The sequence below is a fragment of the Dama dama genome, chromosome 4 (assembly GCF_033118175.1).
Source record: "Dama dama isolate Ldn47 chromosome 4, ASM3311817v1, whole genome shotgun sequence".
NCBI classification, from domain to species: Eukaryota; Metazoa; Chordata; class Mammalia; order Artiodactyla; family Cervidae; genus Dama; species Dama dama.
In genome coordinates this window covers 66,084,841-66,104,784 of record NC_083684.1, presented here as the reverse complement: position 1 = coordinate 66,104,784, position 19,944 = coordinate 66,084,841, and the positions used below count along the sequence as shown (strand labels likewise).

At 41.8% G+C, this 19,944-nt stretch overlaps 1 protein-coding gene and 1 non-coding gene across 2 annotated transcripts; both read left to right on the top strand.

Annotated features, from left to right (window-relative positions):
* Positions 1 to 2,032: 2,032 nt before the first annotated feature.
* LOC133054805 (glutaredoxin-1-like) lies at positions 2,033 to 2,353 on the top strand. The gene has a single exon (XM_061140125.1). The coding sequence runs from the start codon at positions 2,033 to 2,035 to the stop codon at positions 2,351 to 2,353; it is 321 nt and encodes a 106-aa protein (XP_060996108.1).
* A 6,699-nt stretch (positions 2,354 to 9,052) lies between these two features.
* LOC133055264 (U6 spliceosomal RNA) lies at positions 9,053 to 9,159 on the top strand. Its single transcript, XR_009692564.1, has one exon. It is a non-coding gene; the product is annotated as a U6 spliceosomal RNA (small nuclear RNA).
* Positions 9,160 to 19,944: the final 10,785 nt, after the last annotated feature.

Genomic DNA, 19,944 nt, shown 5'->3' with positions numbered 1-19,944 from the left:
AAATTTCTCACTGTTTCCATTGTTTCCCCATCTATTTGCCATGAAGCGATGGGACTGAATGCCATGATCTTAGTTTTTTGAATGTTGAATTTTAAGCCAGCTTTTTTGCTCTCCTCTTCCACTTCAGTTCCTCTTCACTTTCTGCCATAAGGGTGATGTCATCTGCATATCTGAGGTTATTGATATTTCTCCCAGCAATCTTGATTCCAGCTTGTGCTTCATCCAACCCAGCATTTTGCATGATGTACTCTGAAAATTCATGGGGTTGCAAAGAGTCGTATACAACTGAGCGACTGAATTGAATTGAACTGAACTCTGAAGCTAAGTTAAATAAGCAGAGTGACAATATATAGCCTTGACGTACTCCTTTGTACTCCTTTCCCAATTTGGAACCAGTCCATTGTTCCATGTTTGGTTCTAACTGTTGCTTCTTGACCTGCATACAGCTTTCTCAGGAAGCAGGTAAGGTGGTCTGGTATTCCCATCGCTTTAAGAATTTTCCAAAATTTGTTGTGATCCACACAGTAAAAGGCTTTAGTGTAGTCAGTGATGCAGAAGTAGGTGTTTTTCTGACATTCTCTTGCTTTTTGGATGTTAGCAATTTGATCTCTGGTTCCTCTGCCTTTTCTAAATCCAGCTTGAATGTCTGGAAGTTCTTGGTTCGTGTACTGTTGAAGCCTAGCATGGAGAATTTTGAGCATTACTTTGCTAGCATTAACACTATGAAAAGGCAAAAAAATATGACCCTGAAAGATGAACTCCCCAGGTTGGTAGATGCCCATTGTGCTACTGGAGGAGAGCAGAGAAATAGCTCCAGAAAGAATGAAGAGGCTGAGCCAAAGCAAAAACAACGCCCAGTTATGGATGTCTCTGGGGGTGGAAGTAAAGTCCAATGCTGTAAAGAATAGTATTGTGTAGGAACCTGGAATGTTAGGTCCATGAATCAAGGTAAATTGGAAGTGGTCAAACAGGAGATGGCAAGAGTGAACATCAACATTCTAGGAATCAGTGATCTAAAGTGGACCAGAATGGGTGAATTTAATTCAGATGACCATCATATTTACTACTGTGGGCAAGAATCCCTTAGAAGAAATGGAGTAGCTATCATAGTCAACAAAAGAGTCTGAAATGCAGTACTTGGATGCAATCTCAAAAATGACAGAATGATCTCTGTTCATTTCCAAGGCAAACCATTCAATATCACAGTAATCCAACCACTAATGCCAAAGAAGCTGAACAGTTCTAAGAAGACCTACAGACTTCATAGAACTAACACCAAAGAAAGATGTCCTTTTCATCATAGGGAACTGGAATGCCAAAGTAGGAAGTCAAGAGATACCTGGAGTAACAGGCAAGTTTGGCCTTGTAGTACAGAATGAAGCAGAGCAAAGCTAACATTTTGTTAAGAGAACACACTGGTCATAGCAAACACCTGTCAACTACAAAGTGGCATTTACCAAGAGCATTGCCAGTGACTGAGCAACAAAGGCATTTGCCATCTGCCTCTATGGAGACTGAACCCCATGCTGCTATAGCTGCTGACCTTCAACGTCTGTGGAGTGAGGCACTCCATGCTCCAGGGAATCTGGTGAGACAGGTCTTTAGATAGTTGGATTTTTTATTTTTATTTTTTAATGTTTTTAGGAACAGATTTTATGGTCTCAATCGTTGCATCTCCTCCTGTCTAAAGAAGCACTAAATCCCTTCATGGTGATATCATAACTTCATGACTAACAAAAAACCTTTTGTACAATAAATGCTTCATGTTATCAAACTTCCCGTTCACCAAAACCTTCTATACTGACCTTCCCCACTGCCGCTTTGAAGCAGTCTCTCAGAGCTATCTGAGATGCTGCCTCCCGGGCTACAGTCCTCATTTTGCCCTCAATTTGTTTGGTGCCATCCTAAAATGTTCTCTCTAAAAAACCAAAGGTTTTAGAAATTATCACTGATATCTATGCTCTCCAATCTTAAAAATGCTAATATAAAAGTCAATTCTTGGCAGTTGAGGTGTCCTCCCGGGGGAGGCAGCATGGCTCAAGCATTCGTGAACAGCAACATCCAGTCTGGGAAGGTGGTTGTGTTCATCAAGCCCACCTGCCCCTACGGCAGAAGGACTCAGGAGCTCCTCAGCCAACTGCCCTTCAAACAAGGGTGTTTGGAATTTGTCAATATCACAGCCAACGGCGACACCAATGAGATTCAAGATTACTTGCAACAGCTCACAGGAGCCAGAACGGTACCTCGGGTCTTCATCGGTGAAGAGTGCATAGGTGGATGCAATGATCTAGTAAATATGCATGAGAGAGGGGAACTGTTGACATGGCTAAAGCAAATTGGAGCTCTGCAATAATTACAGAGCAGATCCAGGCTGATATCCCCCTTGAGGACTGGATGGCACTGCCGATAATGCCGACAGTTCCTGGAGGATGGACCTGGGGCAACTTTAACCCAGCTACAGCAACTATTTACTTAAAATTCTGAAATATGTTAACCTCAATAAAAATGGAGGGGCATTTTGGGAGGCCAAAAACAGCTTCTTTTGACTCAATATTAAAAATGGACCAACTTGCCAAAAAAAAAAAAACAGTCAATTCTTGGTTGCTTAAGGAAAGTAGGAAGTGTGTTTTCGGTAAAGAAGCTATGGGGAACAGAATTGCATTTTGTGAAGGGAAAAGGAAGTAAGCCTGACTTACAGGTGGCTTTTAGGGTGGAAGAACAAAGTAATGAGTACAGAAAGTGATAAGGTTTGCGAAAAGTGAACCATGAGGAGAGAGTTTTGTACATGGTTTAAAATAAGTGTAAAATAAATTTATTTATTAAAATAAGTGTAAAATAAATTTATTTATTAAAATAAGTGTAAAATAAATTTATTTATGTTTGCCTTTTTAAAAAAGTAAAACTTATTTAGCTTTGCATTTCACTTTTCTGTCTGTTGCAAAACTTGAATTTAGCTTCTTTGTCTCTCAAGATGACACCTTTTCTGCAGATGGTGAACTGCATTTGATAATAGATTTGAGTTTCTTTATCTCTTAAATTTGGGCTTAGAGTACAGAATGATGCAGGGCAAGGGCTAATAGAGTTTTGCCAAGAGAACGCACTGGTCATAGCAAACACCCTCTTCCAACAACATAAGAGAAGACTCTACACATGGACATCACCAGATGGTCCACACCAAAATCAGATTGATTATATTCTTTGCAGCCAAAGATTGAGAAGCTATATACAGTTAGCAAAAACAAGACCAGGAGCTGACTGTGGCTCAGATCATGAACTCCTTATTGCCAAATTCAGACTTAAATTGAAGAAAGTAGGGAAAATCACTAGACCATTCAGGTATGACCTAAATCAAATCCCTTATGATTATATAGTGGAAGTGAGAAATAGATTTAAGAGACTAGATCTGATAGAGTGCCTGATGAACTATGGACTATGATGAACTATGGAGGTTCGTGACATTGTACAGGAGACAGGGATTAAGACAATCCCCATGGAAAAAAAAATGCAAAAAAGCAAAATGGCTGTCTGAGGAGAACTTACAAATAGAAGAGAAGCGAAAAGCAAAGGAGAAAAGGAAAGATATTCCCATTTGAATGCAGAGTTCCAAAGAATAGCAAGAAGAGATAAGAAAGCCTTCCTCAGTGATCAGTTCAAAGAAATAGAGGAAAACGACAGAATGGGAAAGACTAGAGACCTCTTCAAGAAAATTAGAGATACCAAGGGAATATTTCATGCAAAGATGGGCACAATAAAGGACAGAAATGGCATGGGCCTAACAGAAGCAGAAGATATTGAGAAGAGGTGGCAAGAATACACAGAAGAACTGTACAAAAAAGATCTTCACGACCCAGATAATCACAATGGTGTGATCACTCACCTAGAGCCAGACATCCTGGAATGTGAAGTCAAGTGGGTCTTAGGAAGCAACACTACAAACCAAGTTAGTGGAGGTGATGGAATTCCAGCTGAGCTATTTCAAATCCTGAAAGATGATGCTGTGAAAGTGCTACACTCAATATGCCAGCAAATTTGGAAAACTCAGCAGCGGCCACAGGACTGGAAAAGGTCAGTTTTCATTCCAATCCCTAAGAAAGGCAATCCCAAAGAATGCTAAAACTACCACACAATTGCACTCATCTCACACACTAGTAAAGGAATGCTCAAAATTCTCCAAGCCAGGCTTCAGCAATACGTGAACCGTGAACTTCCAGATTTTCAAGCTGGTTTTAGAAAAGGCAGAGGAACCGAGATCAAATTGCCAACATCCCCTGGATCATCGAAAAAGCAAGAGAGTTCCAGAAAAACATCTGTTTCTGCTTTATTGACTATGCCAAAGCCTTTGACTGTGTGGATCACAATAAACTGTGGCAAATTCTTAAAGAGATGGGCATACCAGACTACCTGACCTGCCTCTTGAGAAACCTATATGCAGGTCAGGAAGCAACAGTTAGAACTAGACATGGAACAACAGACTGGTTCCAAATAGGAAAAGGAGTATGTCAAGGCTGTATATTGTCACCCTGCTTATTTAACTTTTATGCAGAGTACATCATGAGAAACACTGGGCTGGAGGAAGCACAAGCAGGAATAAGATTGCCGGGAGAAATATCAGTAACCTGAGATGTGCAGATGACACCACCCTTATGGCAGAAAGTGAAGAGGAACTAAAAAGCCTCTTGATGAACGTGAAAGAGGAGAGTGAAAAAGTTGGCTTAAAGCTCAATATTCAGAAAACTAAGATCATGGCATCCGGTCCCATGACTTCATGGGAACTAGATGGGGAAACAGTGGAAACAGTGGCTGACTTTATTCTGGGGGGCTCCAAAATCACTGCAGATGTGCCGGAGCTGGCACAAGAGATCCCACCCATGACAAGGTCATGAGGGAGTAAACCTGACAGGCAAGGCGGATCAGGTTTTCAGGGATTCTGAAAAGCTGCCCCCGGCACTCACCTTAAAGATGATATCTGTCTTTCTGATGCTTGCTTCAATAGACTACTCCCTAATTTCTGTGACACAGGCCTAAGGCCTTCCCCGATCTCTTCCCAAATAAGAATCAATTTAGAACTTTAATCAGTAAGTTTTCTGGGTGGTGGTATTTTATGAGATTATCCAGGGTGAAAGGAGTGTTTTAATTTAAACTCCTTTGCTGGTATTTTACTTTGTTTGGCAAATGCATTTATGCATTGGTACTAATATGCATGACTGCTCATAATACCCTAATCATAAAACAACATAAAGAACCTGATCATATAAAGGCCCTAAAAGACATAGAGCCCTTCGAGGGGTGAGGAAGCTCTATTAGAAAACATAAGAAAAATTATTCTAAAGGTGGTTATTGGGTTAACATTTGCATACTGTGTTTTTGCTCTTAATGTGCTAAGGTTGTGTTATAGAAACCATTGTTAATATAGTTAAAGATCTAGAGAAATAAGAACTTAGCCCTAGTGTGGTAACAATGAGATGGTTGTTAATTGTCAGCCAGGAGTGCTAGGCAGAAAATGCCTCACCGAAGCCGCAGTCTGTGTGGGGTAAACTTCTTAGATAAATGCAACTGACAACTTCTGCAGAAGGATTAATTTTTGTGTTAACAAGGTTATACTTCTACTCTGTACTGTTGCCCTATGAGACTGCTACGTTTCAGTTAAGGTCACCATAGAAACAGAAAATAGGTTTACATTCACCTGACTTGCATAAAATGTTAATAGGCCCCAAGGCCAGAAGATAATGGACAAGACCCTCATAAACAAAGAAGTATGCAGAAAACACCCTGGTTTCGTGAAGAACAAGCTGATGTAATGTTAAACTATCTTCCCCTTAGAAATGTATTAATTTAGGGTATAAAAGCCACGGTAAAAAATAAAGCATTGCCAGACTCTGCCAGACTCTGCGGCACCCCCCATCAGGTCACTCTCTCTCTCTCTCTTTCTCTTCTCTCTCTCCCTCGCAGACTTGGCCCTATCAAGGCTGGTCTCATGTGTCTTCTCTCCTTCTCTCGCCGTCGCCGTTCATCCTGAGGGTACCTCCTGGATCCTGCCGAGGCTGGACCCTGGTACAGATGGTGACTGCAGCCATGAAATTAAAAGACGCTTACTCCTTGGAAGAAAAGTTATGACCAATCTAGAAAGCATATTAAAAAGCAGAGACATTACTTTGCCAGCAAAGGTCCATCTTGTCAAGGCTATGGTCTTTCCAGTGGTCACGTATGGATATGAGAGTTGGACTATGACGAAAGCTGAGCACCAAAGAATTGATGCTTTTGAACTGTGTTCTTGGAGAAGACTCTTGAGAGTCCCTTGGACTGCAAGAATATCCAACCAGTCCATCCTAATGGAGATCAGTCCTGGGTGTTCATTGGAGGGACTGATGCTGAAGCTGAAACTCCAATACTTTGGCCACCTCATGCCAAGAGTTGACTCATTGGAAAATACCCTGATGCTGGGAAGGATTGGGGGCAGGAGGAGAAGGGAATGACAGAGGATGAGATGGCTGGATGGAATCACCAACTCGATGGACATGAGTTTGAGTAATCTCCGGGAGTTGGTGATGGACAGGGAGGCCTGGCATGCTGTGATTCATGGGGTCACAAAGAGTCGGATACGACTGAGCGACTGAACTGAACTGAATGTTTTATTCATAATATATCATAAGTCCTATGCTTTAATAAAATTTTTATCATTATTCAATAACTCTGAATGGATCATGTTTCTTCCAGCAGTTTTTTGTGTCTCCTCAGTACTTCATAACAGAAATTAGCAATGCACCAAAAGCTCTCCAGTTTGAAACAAACTGTGAGAACTTCTTTACATAATGAAATCAAGAAATAGACAATTTTGGGATTATATACCAATATCTTCAGTTATTCTCTCCAACTCTGCCCATTAGTTCAGTTCAGTCACTCAGTCATGCCCTTCCATCTGCAACCGTATGGACTGCAGCACACCAGGCTTCCCTGTCCATCTCCGAGTCTTGAAGCTTGCTCAAACTCATATTCATCTAGTCAGTGATGGCATCCAACCATCTATCTCATCGCCTGTTGTTCCATTCTCTTGCCTTCAGTCTTTCCCTGCATCAGGGTCTTTTCCAATGAGTCAACTCTTCTCATGAGGTGGCCAAAGTATTGGAGTTTCAGCTTCAGCATCAATCTTTCCAATGAATATTCAGGACTGACTTCCTTTAGGATGGACTGGTTTGATCTCCTTCCAGTCCAAGGGGCTCTCAAGAGTCTTCTCCAACATCACAGTTCGAAGTATCATTTCTTCAGTGCTCAGCTTTCTTCATGGTCCAACTCTCACATCCATACATGACTACTGGAAAAACCATAGCTTTAACTAGACAGACCTTTGTTGACAAAGTAATGTCTGCTTTTTAATATGCTGTCTAGATTGGTCATAGCTTTTCTTCCAAGGAGCAAGCGTCTTAATTTCATGGCTGCAGTCACCATCTGCAGTGATTTTCGAGCCCAGGAAAATGTAGGTTCTCACTGTTTCCATTGTTTCCCCATCTATCTCCCATGAAGTGATGAGACCAGATGCCATGATGTTTGTTTTTTGAATGTTGAGTTTTAAGTCAGCTTTTTCATTCTCCTCTTTCACATTCATCAAGAGACTGTTTAGTTCTTCACTTTTTGCCATAAGGGTGGTGGTATCTGTGTATCTGAGGTTATTGATATTTCTTTCAGCAATCTTGTTTCTAGCTTGTGCTTCATCCAGTCCAGTATTTCGCATGATGTACTCTGCATATATGTTAAACAAGCAGAGTGACAATATATAGCCTTGACAGACTCCTTTCCCACTTTTTTTTTTCCTTTCCCACTTTTGAACCAGTCTGTGGTTCCATGTCTGGTTGCTTCTTGACACATATACAGTGTTGCTTATTGACACATATACAGGTTTTTCAGGAGGCAGATATGGTTGATCTGGTATTCCCATCTCTAAGAATTTTCCACAATTTGTTGTGATCCACAAAGCAAAGACTTTAGTCAATGAATCAGAAGTAGATGTTTTTCTGGAATTATCTTGCTTTTTCAATCATCTAAGGGATGTTGGCAATTTGATCTCTGGCTCCTCTGCCTTTTTTAAAACCAGCTTGAACATCTGAAAGTTCTTGGTTCACGTACTGTTAAAGCTGAGCTTGGAGAATTTTGAACATTACTTTGCTAATCTGTGTGATGAGTGCAGTTGTGTGGTAGTTTAAACATTCTTTGGCATTGTTACAGCCTCTGCCCCACTAAAACCTTCCCCCTGTTTTGGATGTGTAGCATATTATAGGGGCACCATATGATATTTCCTGATGTCTTCTTTTGTGCCCAAATAAAACTAATAGTATGTTCCTGATTTATATGAAGTGAAAATAGGAATAATAAACATACAATAATTAGGGAAAAAAACTTCAGAAATAAGGTTAAAAGTGATACCTCTTTTTGAGCTTGGAGCACTCTGAAATTATTATTATTTTTATTATTGGCTGAATAGTTGTGGCTCTTGGGTTTAGTAGCTCCACAGCATGTGGGAATATCCTGGACCTGGGATAGGTCCCTCTTGTTCTGCATTGGGAGGCAGATTCCCTACCAGTCAACCACAAGAGAAGCCCCAGAAATAATTTAGAATGCACATTTTATGATGGCAATTTTTTTGTTTGATAAACTAGAAATTTCACATATTCAGTCCCCAGCTTATTTGTTCTTGTTACTTTCCAGTCACCCACTGGAAGAAGATGGAACCAAGTTTGGTTTGGATGTTGAGACAGATGAAGCCATGTGCTAAAGTGTTTTGAAAACATTTGTTAACTGTGAATCTTTCTAGTCAGAGCAGGGTAGACTTCCACACTGTTGGAAAGAAAAGCTTGACGAACATGGAATGGTGACTCAATGTTAAGATGATTACTGGATGGCAAGGAGGGGAGGGTTCCTGTTCTAGTGAACTACTAGCTGGTATCAAAGGAAGGGGGCCTTAGTCTTTTTCTCGGCCTGCCCAGAGAGGCAGCACAGGAAGCAGTTGTTTTTAAAGTCTAAAGGAATCAGTAAATAGTCAAACATAGAAAAACCACAGTGAGCGCTCGCTTCGGCAGCACATATACTAAAATTGGAATGATACAGAGAAGATTAGCATGGCCCCTGCTCAAGGATGAAACGCAAATTCGTGAAGCGTTCCATATTTTTATCCACGAACCTATGGACACCTTATCTTTGACAAAGGAGGCAAGGATATACAATGGAAAAAAGACAACCTCTTTAACAAGTGATGCTGGGAAAACTGGTCAACCGCTTGTAAAAGACTGAACTAGAACACTTTCTAACACCATACACAAAAATAAACTCAAAATGGATTAAAGATCTAAATGTAAGACCAGAAACTTTAAAACTTCTAGAGGAGAACATAGGCAAAACACTCTCTGACATAAATCACAGCAGGATCCTCTATGACCCACCTCCCAGAATATTGGAAATAAAAGCAAAAATAAACAAATGGCACCTAATGAAACTTAAAAGCTTTTGCACTACAAAGGAAACTATAAGCAAGGTGAAAAGACAGCCCTCAGATTGGGAGAAAATAATAGCAAAAGAAGCAACAGACAAAGGATTAATCTCAAAAATATACAAGCAATTCCTGTAGCTCAATTCCAGAAAAATAAATGACCCAATCAAAAAATGGGCCAAAGAACTAAACAGACATTTCTCCAAAGAAGACATACAGATGGCTAACAAACACATGAAAAGATGCTCAACATCACTCTTCATCAGAGAAATGCAAATCAAAAAACCACAATGAGGCACCATTACACACCAGTCAGGATGGCTGCTATCCAAAGGTCTACAAGCAATAAATGCTGGAGAGGGTGTGGAGAAAAGGGAACCCTCTTACACTGTTGGTGGGAATGCAAACTAGTACAGCCGCTATGGAGAACAGTGTGGAGATTTCTTAAAAAGCTGGAAATAGAACTGCCATATGACCCAGCAATCCCACTTCCGGGCATACACACTGAGGAAACCAGATCTGAAAGAGACACGTGCACCCCAATGTTCATCGCAGCACTGTTTATAATAGCCAGGACATGGAAGCAACCTAGATGCCCATCAGCAGGCAAATGGATAAGGAAGCTGTGGTACATATACACCATGGAATATTACTCAGCCATTAAAAAGAATTCATTTGAATCAGTTCTAATGAGATGGATGAAACTGGAGCCCATTATACAGAGTGAAGTAAGCCAGAAAGATAAACAGTACAGCATACTAACACATATATATGGAATTTAGAAAGATGGTAATGATAACCCTATATGCAAAACAGAAAAAGAGACACAGATGTACAGAACAGACTTTTGGACTCTATGGGAGAAGGCGAGGGTGGGAGAACAGCATCTAAATATGTATATTATCTAGGGTGAAACAGATCACCAGCGGAGGTTGGGTGCATGAGACAAGTGCTCGGGCCTGGTGCACTGGGAAGACCCACAGGGATCAGATAGAGAGGGAGGTGGTACGGGGGATCGGGATGGGGAATACATGTAAATCCATGGCTGATTCATGTCAATATGTGACAAAAACCACTACAATATTGTAAAGTAATTAGCCTCCAACTAATAAAAATAAATGAAGAAAAAAAAAAAAAAAGAAAAACCACAGTGAGACTGTTTAAGAATAAACACTGAACGTTTATACATACCATGAATTTATAATATTCCTTTATGGTACACATATGTTCCATTGTTCATATGGTTTTTGAAGATGGTAGTAGCTTACTATCTATCTTTTACTAAATAAAAAAATTACTAATTATGATCTATTGCCTAAGATATTTTTACACTGGCCTAATGAATATTAATGTTTAGACTTATTTAGTAGGTAATAAATACTAAGAAGTCCATTTTCTAGAGGATATTAAAGTATTGATGTCACTTTATAGAATTAATTAATATGGCTCCATGGTTCATTGTCAGCTGTAGTAGAATTTCTTTAGTTTTTTTTGTTTACAATATTGTGATGGTTTTTACCGTACATCAGCATGAATCAGCCATAGGCATACATGTGTCCCCTCCCTCCTGAACCCACCTCCCTCCCCACCCCATCCCTCCAGGTCTTCACAGAGCAGTGGCTCTGGGTGCCCTGTGTCATTCATCAAACTCTCACTGGCTATCTGTGTTACATAGGGTAATATATATGTTTCAAAGCTATTCTTGCCAATCATTCCACCCTATTTCTTTTGTTTTTTTTTTTCAATAGTTTTTCCGTGAAAGTGAACGTCGCTCAGTCATGTCAGACTCTTTGCAACCCCATGGACTATACAGTCCATGAAATGCTCCAGGCCAGAATACTGGAGTGGGTAGCCTATCATTTCTCCAGGGGATCTTCCCAACCCAGGGATCAAACCCAGGTCTCCCGCATTGCAGGCGGATTCTTTAACAGCTGAGCCACCTGGGAAGCCCAAGAATACTGGAGTGGGTAGCCTATCCCTTCCCCTGCGGACCTTCCCAACCCAGGAATCGAACTGCTGTCTTCTACATTACTGGTGGATTCTTTACCAACTGAGCTATCAGGGAAGCCCAGTTTTTGCTTTGTGTTATTTTTTCTATCCACATGTTGTGATGCAGATTTAATGTTTAATTTACATTTCTTCCATGCCTTACACTAACAAATATATAGTTATGGGTTATTTTGAGACTTTTGTAACATGAAAATGCACATAAGACAATGACAAGGTGTAAGGCAAGAGTAGAGAAAAAGTGAGCCAGGCAGAGAAAGATTTGTTATAGGAAGAAAGAAAGTGGCTGGCTTTAGAGAGAAGCCAGTGTTCTCCCTTTACAGCCAACCCTTCTTATACCCTATTGACGGGAAGCTGTGCCCTTCAGAGAGAGGACATTAGTTTTATCTATCTTTAGCCTGCAGCTGGGGTCTTGTGATTACATAGTCTGAGGAGTCTCACGGTCAGGTGGTCACGTAGTCTTGAGAAACTGGCCCAGCAGGGCAAAACAGGATGCCACCAGGGCAATGTGGCCACTGTGACTTCATCCCTTGTTTGTCAGGTTACCACAATGGGCCATTTTTCAACAATAACTCTATGAGCCCCTTGTGGACCCTAACACATGGGACATAGTAGATGCCCTATAAATATGAAGAAAGACAGCTCCTTTAGTAGGACTTGAGTTCAGTCAGTTTATACACATAGAAATATTTATAAATAGTGTAAACTTGATAATTTTGGTGAAAGTAAATCCTAATGTCTTCTCAAGACGTCATATTTTACAAACTGCTTTGTTTTCCACAACTGACAGCTTTCAGAAACAGACAACAAAGAAATGAGAGAAAATATATTACTATTGTTAACCAAAAAGTAAACGGTCTAATTACCATCAAATGATCATAGAGTAATTTGACATCCATTAAATTGAAGTATTGATTTAAGTATTATATATTATGATGTAAACAAATTTTTCTCAAAAATATTTGAAGCTACGTCATCTGAAGCATGGAACAGAAACACTTTTATAAAGAAGACTGCAGTTCTCATTAAAGGAACTTTTCTTCTCTGTTAATGATTTTTTACATTTATTTTTGGCTGGGCTGGGTCTTCATTGTTGCGCTGGCTTTTCTCTCCCCGTGGCAAGCAAGGGTATGAATTCTGTACACATAATACATAAACCTGGCTAGGGTTTGGTTGGAGACTGGCGTTCTGCATCCCCTTGTTTTGGTCAGTCCAGAGCACTCAAAGTCTTTTTGTTCCCCACTGTGCTGAGCTGCTTTTGCTGCACGTGGACTTTGTCTAGTTGCAGCCAGCAAGAGCTACTCTCTAGATGCTGTGTGCAGGCTTCTCACTGCTGTAGCTACTCTTGTTGCAGAACGCAAGCTTTAGAGCACAGGCTCAGTACGTGTGTTGCACAGGCTTAGTTGCTCCAAGGCAAGTGGTATCCTCCCACACCGGGGATCAAACCTGTGTCCCGTGCATTGGCAGGTGGATTCTTCATTACTGGACCACCAAGGAAGTGCCAGTGAGTGGCAGGGGTCCTCTGGGCCCGGCTCGGCCCCGCCCCTCACGCGCCCCGACGCAGGCGCGTCACACGCCCCGCCCCTCGCTGTGGCATTCCTCGGATACCTCTGGCGGAGGGGTCTTCCGTCTCCCTACTACGCAAGCGAGTTCACAGCAAATTCCGAAGCCAAGACTTGGCGGTGCGGTCGACCTGGGAAACGTGAGGCAGTGTTTTGGGTTCTTTTTTTCTTGTTAGGCTGCGCCTGGGGGGCTCCCCTCCTCCCCATCCGTGGTCTCGGAACATTTAGGACCTTTCTGTTCCCCCACCCGTTCCTTGTTGGGAACTGTTACTTGGACTTGCTTTTATTATTGTAATCATACTCAATGGCTTGCCTGGAGGATCCTGCCCCTCTTCTTCACTGTAAACCAAAGGGCCAGTTGTTCAACTCCTGGAGAGATCGTTTGTCCCTGCCCATCTGTGAGCAGAACAGATTAACACACCCCTAGTGAAGGCTGGACATTGCCTTGGAGATGCTTTAGGAGACTGAAGACACTTTCCCTTTACTTTCGTACTTCATTTCCGTCTCTCTTGTGCCTTTTGACTTTAGTTCTTCATTGCTTGTTTCTCTCTGATCTATCAAAGAACCTGGATCCAGATTCCAATAAGATGCTTATTTTGAGGCGCTAGCCTGCCCTCTTCTCCACCTGCTGACTCCCCCATTAAAGTACCTTCCTTGCCTCAACACTTGTCGCTCGGATTCATGGGCCTATCCTTTGTCAAGCAGAGCGAGCTTGGTCTTGGTAACAGTAACCCATATAGTGCACGAAATGCGTAGTGATTTATAGGGGAAAAGTCATTTTAATTAAGACATGGCACTCAATTTATAAATATACCAAAGCACGTGTTCAGGAACTAGTTTAGAATATCAGCTTTGGGACTGCTGGTGAAGATGGAGTTTTTTCTCCAGTGTTAGGTAGGTGTATTACTTTCCTTTTCTGGTTTCCATGACCAGGGTAGTAAATTGACTACAACGAGTCTTTGTTTTAGGAGATTATTTTCAGTGATGCTAGTGATAGGGCCCACATGGGGTTTCATTGATAAGATGGCTCGTTATGTTGACCTTGCAAATGAAAAATAAAATCACAGTGCAGTCATCTGTGAGACTGACCAAACTGCCCAAATGGCATCCTGTTATCTCACTGGCGCCTATCTTCTCAAAGCTGCGAGACCACCAGATTCCAGACCTCTGGCTCGGTGACCATCCCTTCAGAGAATTTTTCACTGGTGGGGTATAAGAAGGACTCTGTCAGAAAGGGAGAACTCTGGTTCTCCTTAAGAGCCAGTCACCCTCTCTTTTCCCTCTAGTAAATTTCCTTTTCTTGCCTGACCGCCTGGCTTGCTCTCTTTTTCTCTGCACTTGCCTTACAGCTAGTTACTGGTGTGAGCACTAGAATGAAAGAGAACTATAAAATGGTCACTGTGCTCAGTCGTGTCCGACTCTTTGAGTGGAGTGTAGCTGGCCAGGCCTTTCTGTCCATGGCATTTCCCAGGCAAGAACAGTGGAGTGGGTTGCCATTTCCTAATCCTGGGGATCTTCTGACTCAGGGATCAAACCCCCATCTCTTGCAACTCCTTCATTGGCAGGCGGATTCTTTACCACTGAGCCACCTGGGAAGCCCCTTTGGTCTGATACTAGTGTATACAATTTTATTTGAATTTAAAAAGTGGGTTTTGGTTAGATGCTTTCCAGTCAATGAAACCCAACAGGGATAATGCTGACTTTTGGATTGCTCACAAGTGCGGTGGAAAGTGATGTATAATAGTGGGAAAATATCCTAAGAGACTGGAGGATTTGAAGACATTTGAGGGCTAATTTTAGATTTTGTGCATTGAGGCATTGAGGTTGATTGCCTGTGCTAGACTCAAGCCTGAGATGATTATGTAGGGTGGGGGTGGGGGCTGGAGGTGGGTGGGGAGCAGTTAGCTTCAACTAATGAGGCCCAGTTATTTGTGGGACTGTTTTAGGTGGAATATGGCCAGAGATAAGAAATCAGTTGAAAATGCTTTCAGCTAATAGACCTTTAATAGAGTTGAGTAGGAATGTGTTGTCTTCATTGATTAAAATTAATCAAAGAAAGGAGGCTGTCCTGGAATTGGGAAGACAGTAATGAGTGCCGTACACAGCTGTGTGGGATGTAGAGACAGGCTTATTAATAGGCTCAGGCCTTGGTGTGCAACATGTCTTAAAGAGCTGGGGGTATCTTCCATTTAGCTCTGAGTGGGGGAGGACACTGGGCAGTGACATTGGAGCCTCTCTCTCTTTGTGACTTCTTCACTGAGTTCAGTCAGACCAAATCTCTGGGGCCTTTAATACTTTGTGGTGTCCTCAGTTCCTGGCAGGTTTTCCTGGGAGGGCCAGCTTCTTGCTTTCCATACTGAGTGCCCAGTGCCTTTGCATTTGCAGCTTGTAGCACTGTTGCTCAATCGTGCATGGAAAAGTGGTAAAAAAAAAAATGGGGAAAAGTAAAGCCGAACCTGTTGGGGTCTGCAGGAGACTTGTGGGAGGGAGCAAGTTTGGGCGTCTGGATGAGCCCCATGAATGGTGTATGCATGTGTTCCAAGCATAGCGATGTGATCGACCTTAAGCTCACTCTGGTGTCTGTAAGACAGGCCAGTGCTTCAGAGAGAGGACTTGTTGAGGCAAACAATCCAACTTTATTTTGAAAGTCAACTAACCAAGAAGATGGCTGACTAATTTCTGAAAGTAACCAGGTTCCTTTATAAAACGAGAGAAAGTAGCAGTGAGGAAAGAGTCGAAGGGAGAATAGAAAGGGAGTAGCAATGAGGAAGTAAAGTAAAAAGGGCCATCAGTAAAGGGCCATCCGTCTTGCAATACTTCTCAGGGACAGCCAGCCTTCAGTGTTCATCTCTTCCCCCCTGCAGCCGATTACAAGTGGGCAGGTCATATTATCTCCCTGTGAGCTCAACAGAGGCCTCCTCTGAGACCAGCCATTATGGATTAGTATAATAACAGAAGCAGTGAAAAGCAAGGCAAAGAAACAGTTCCAACTTGGAATCAGAATTGGCTTTTCCCTGCAGCAGTTGTGAGATCATGAGTTGTGTGAAACTGTTGACAAGGGCGGTCTCAGTTCTTGTAGGTAATATGCTATGCACAGGCCTGTACTATAATTAACAGTGCTTCAGAAAGGACGAGGTTATGATCTTTTCATTTCAGATGATGGACAACACCATTGGATACCAGGAAGGCATGTCAAAGAAAGAAGAGGACATGGTTCGACATTGATCCTCCTGGAGAGCCGCCAGTGATGTGGATAACAAGACTGACGATCAGCAACCGCCCCGAACCAGCTCCAAGGACCAACAAAGCCAAACCGCCCACTTGGGGTCAATTGAAGAAACTGACCATCGAATGGGAAAAATTGGTCCAAGAACAGGGACAGCCTTTGACCTCGGCTATCTTGTTTTTGGCTATGTTATCTGTGGTAACTACCACCGTAGGTGCCAATCATACTTATTGGGCATATGTACCCAATCCTCCCCTATTAAGACCAATTATGTGGGAGGATTCTTCTGTTCCAGTTTTCATAATGACTCTTCTTGGTTACCGGGACCTTTTGATCTGAGCCTTCCTTTAAAACCGGAAGAAGAGGGCCAACAACATTCAAATGTTAGTGTTAATTAAACTGTGGGAACAGATCTTACCCCTATATGCATGAGAGTGGAAACTCATTGTCTTAAAAGAGGATTACAAAGTTGGCGATCTATAGTTTAAGAACCTCAAGGGAACAAAACTCATTTTTTCTTATTAGAAGCATTTTCATTTACTATCACAGGAGAAAATGCTACTATATTCCACTCCATCTACTTAACTATATTATTTCTATAAAATCTGCAATAGAACATTGGGTACAATGGAAATTATGTAAAGCTAAAACTGGACATATTATGGCCAGTACTTCTGATGGAGAAATTATTAATTAGAGTCCCAAAGGAGATCCTTTGGATAAAAATAATAATTTGGATTTGCCTATATTGTTAAATAATATTAGACTATATTGTTAAATATATTGTTTAACAGTTCCAACTTGGAATATTGTTAAAAATATATTGTTTAACAATATATAGACTATATTGTTAAATAACTTTAGACTCCATGAATAACATTGTTAATAGCTCTGTATATTGGCATGGAGGGAGTTTCTCTCCTCCCTTACCTCAATTACCTTATATGCCTTTACATTCAGAATTGTGGAAAATATCAGCTGCCTTCCAACCAATAACAGCATGGAAGGGGCAATTTAATTTGACAGTATCAGGTATTCCTTACATTTTGATAAAAATTCAACCCATTGGATTAAAGCATGTGTTTGCTTACCTTTCATATTTTTGATAGGACCTACTTTTTATAATGCCTCTTCTGGGTTACTTACCTATCAAAATTGTTTTTTACACTTGTATCAATTCTTCCCTCCAGTTTCAGAATGACTATTCTCTGTATAGTGTAAAGACCAGATCTGGAGTATGGCTTCCTGTAAAAATGAATAGACCATGGCAGGATAGCCCCACAGTCTATATTGTAGAAGAGATCCTTAAGAAAGTGTTAAAATGCACTAAACAGTTTATTGGACTGTTAATTGCTGCCATTTTAGGAATTACTGCTATAGCTACTACAGCAGCTGTAGCGGGAGCGGCATTACATCAGAGTGTACAGACTGTGCACTTTGTGTAAGAATGGCATAAAGACTGACGTTCTTTGGTCCACCCAAAGACAAATAGATGGAAAATTAGCTGCACAAACGGCTGATTTACAACAGGTTGTTATACGACTAGGTGATCAAGTGAATAGTCTTCAAAATCAGATTCGTCTTAAGTGTGATTGGAATATTACTTCTTTTTGTGTCACTCCTCATAAATATAATGAATCATCATTTCATGGGGACAAATACCAGGGTCCAGCCCTGGTAGAGTCCAGGGGTTCCCTTCCGATGAACGGCATCGGTGAAGAAAAGGAAGCGAGTCGAGTCTTGGTGGAGTGCAGAATCAAGACCACTTTATTCTTTTACGTCAGTGCTTATATACCCTAAAACCAATCATCCTTTATAGAGGTTTTAAGGAGGTGGGGAATGATAAGATTGTACTAGGTGCAGCAGCTAGTCAACTGTGAAAAGCCATCTACAAACCTTATCTTGGGAAGCTCAGCCCCATACTTAGCTCTGGTAAGTAATCCAAGGGTCAGAGGTCTCAAGAATTCCCTCCTGATCACACCCCAAGAAATCTTCTCAATCTCATAATGAACTCTTTATCTATCCTTGCTTATGGGATAGATAGGCCTGTTGCTAGCAGACTTGGTTTTGTGCTAGAAGGGTTTTTGTGCAATCATGAGCATTCCAGATTCTAAATTGGCAATCATAATTCCAGCAGAGCCAGAAGAGGCAGAATATTCTGTGTAATATTTTCCTTACCTCTGGCCTGTTTATTGGGACCCATGTGCCCCCAGGGACTGTGTTGCTGCCATGCAAAGGTTTCAAGGAGGGATTTTAGGTAAGAGTCAGACTAGTTTTTAGGGAACATAGAAGAACGCCAAGCATCAGAAGATGAAAGGACGAAGGCCTGAGAGTGGATGGTGGGGCGGTCCTGAGAAACCCCCAGAGGTCCGGACGCCTTTGCGTGTGGAGCGGTCCCGGAGGTCCGGACACCTTTGCGTGCCAGCTCCTTGAACCCAGACCTTGTCACAGGCGGGGTTTCTCTCGCCAGCTCCCAACAGACAAAGTTAAACAACACCTCTTAAATCAAGGTAATCTATCTCTGGATATTAATAATTTACAACAAGAGATTATGGAAACTTTCTCTCAGAAACTACACCTTTTGCAAGGATCTAATCTGCTGGAAGTAGCAGCAGATGGAATTTCTCAATTAAATCCCATTCCTCACTTGGAAACTATTGGAGGATCAATGGCTGGTTTTATGTTAATTTTTATATGTCTTTTTTCCTGTTTCTACATAGTCTGACAGCAAATCACCAAGAAAGTCAATGGACAACAACAGCAGTTAGTGACTATCGCTTTGGCTTCTGTGATCAACAATAATCATCAAAAATAAGCTTCTAAAAATAAAAAAGGGGGATATGTAGGGAAAATGCTATGCACAGGCCTGTACTATAATTAACAGGGCTTCTTTGAAGAATAAGAATGACTTTCTTATCACCCCCAGGCAAAGGGCTGGGAGCAGTAAAAAGTACATCGTGGAAAAACATCTTGAAAACAAGATGTTGGAGTACTGATGTGCCTGATGGAAAACCATTAGTGCCTGTTCTCATGACCAGAGCCTTGAAGGAGTTGCTGACAAAGGTGGTCACTAGCTGAAGGGTTAAACACAATCATGAAAGGCCTGAAGGTTTGAACATTAACCAGAACATTGAGACTGTGCATTGTATATCATTGTCCCCGATCTGAGATTGTAAAAAACAGATGTCTTTAGAGCACATACAAGGAAGTAGATATTGGCAGTAAAAAGCATGCAAGGATCAGGGTCTTGGCTTTCGCATGCGCATGGCATCAGCCCCCTGATTCCCACCTTATTTCTGAGCCTTATTTTTCTTTATTCTTCTGTGGCCCCACTCACTCCGGTTGGTTTGTTGTTAGGCTGGTCCCAACAAGTTCAGACTGGAGGACCTGGATGTGGGCTCATGGCTAATGTGGATTGCCTGGAAGGCTGGGCATGCCATAGTGCCTTAGCTCAGTTTCCCTGGGACACAGATGTTGTGACTGAGGTGTGCGTGCCTGGAGTGATTGGGTAAGTCATGATCACACTTGTGGAGGAAGGAAGGAAGTGGAATTGGGAAGAGGGCTGTTATCCTGGAGTGTGTTAGAATGAAGGCCTGAGCTGAGCACACAGGGAGGTCTGGGTGCAGGAGGATGGGTGCATTGCCCCTGGAGGTGGGATCCAGAAGGTTCCCCAC

Bases quoted from the DNA above. Each gene is read 5' to 3' on its own strand.
- LOC133054805 (XM_061140125.1), top strand. From the start codon at position 2,033: ATGGCTCAAGCATTCGTGAACAGCAACATCCAGTCTGGGAAGGTGGTT.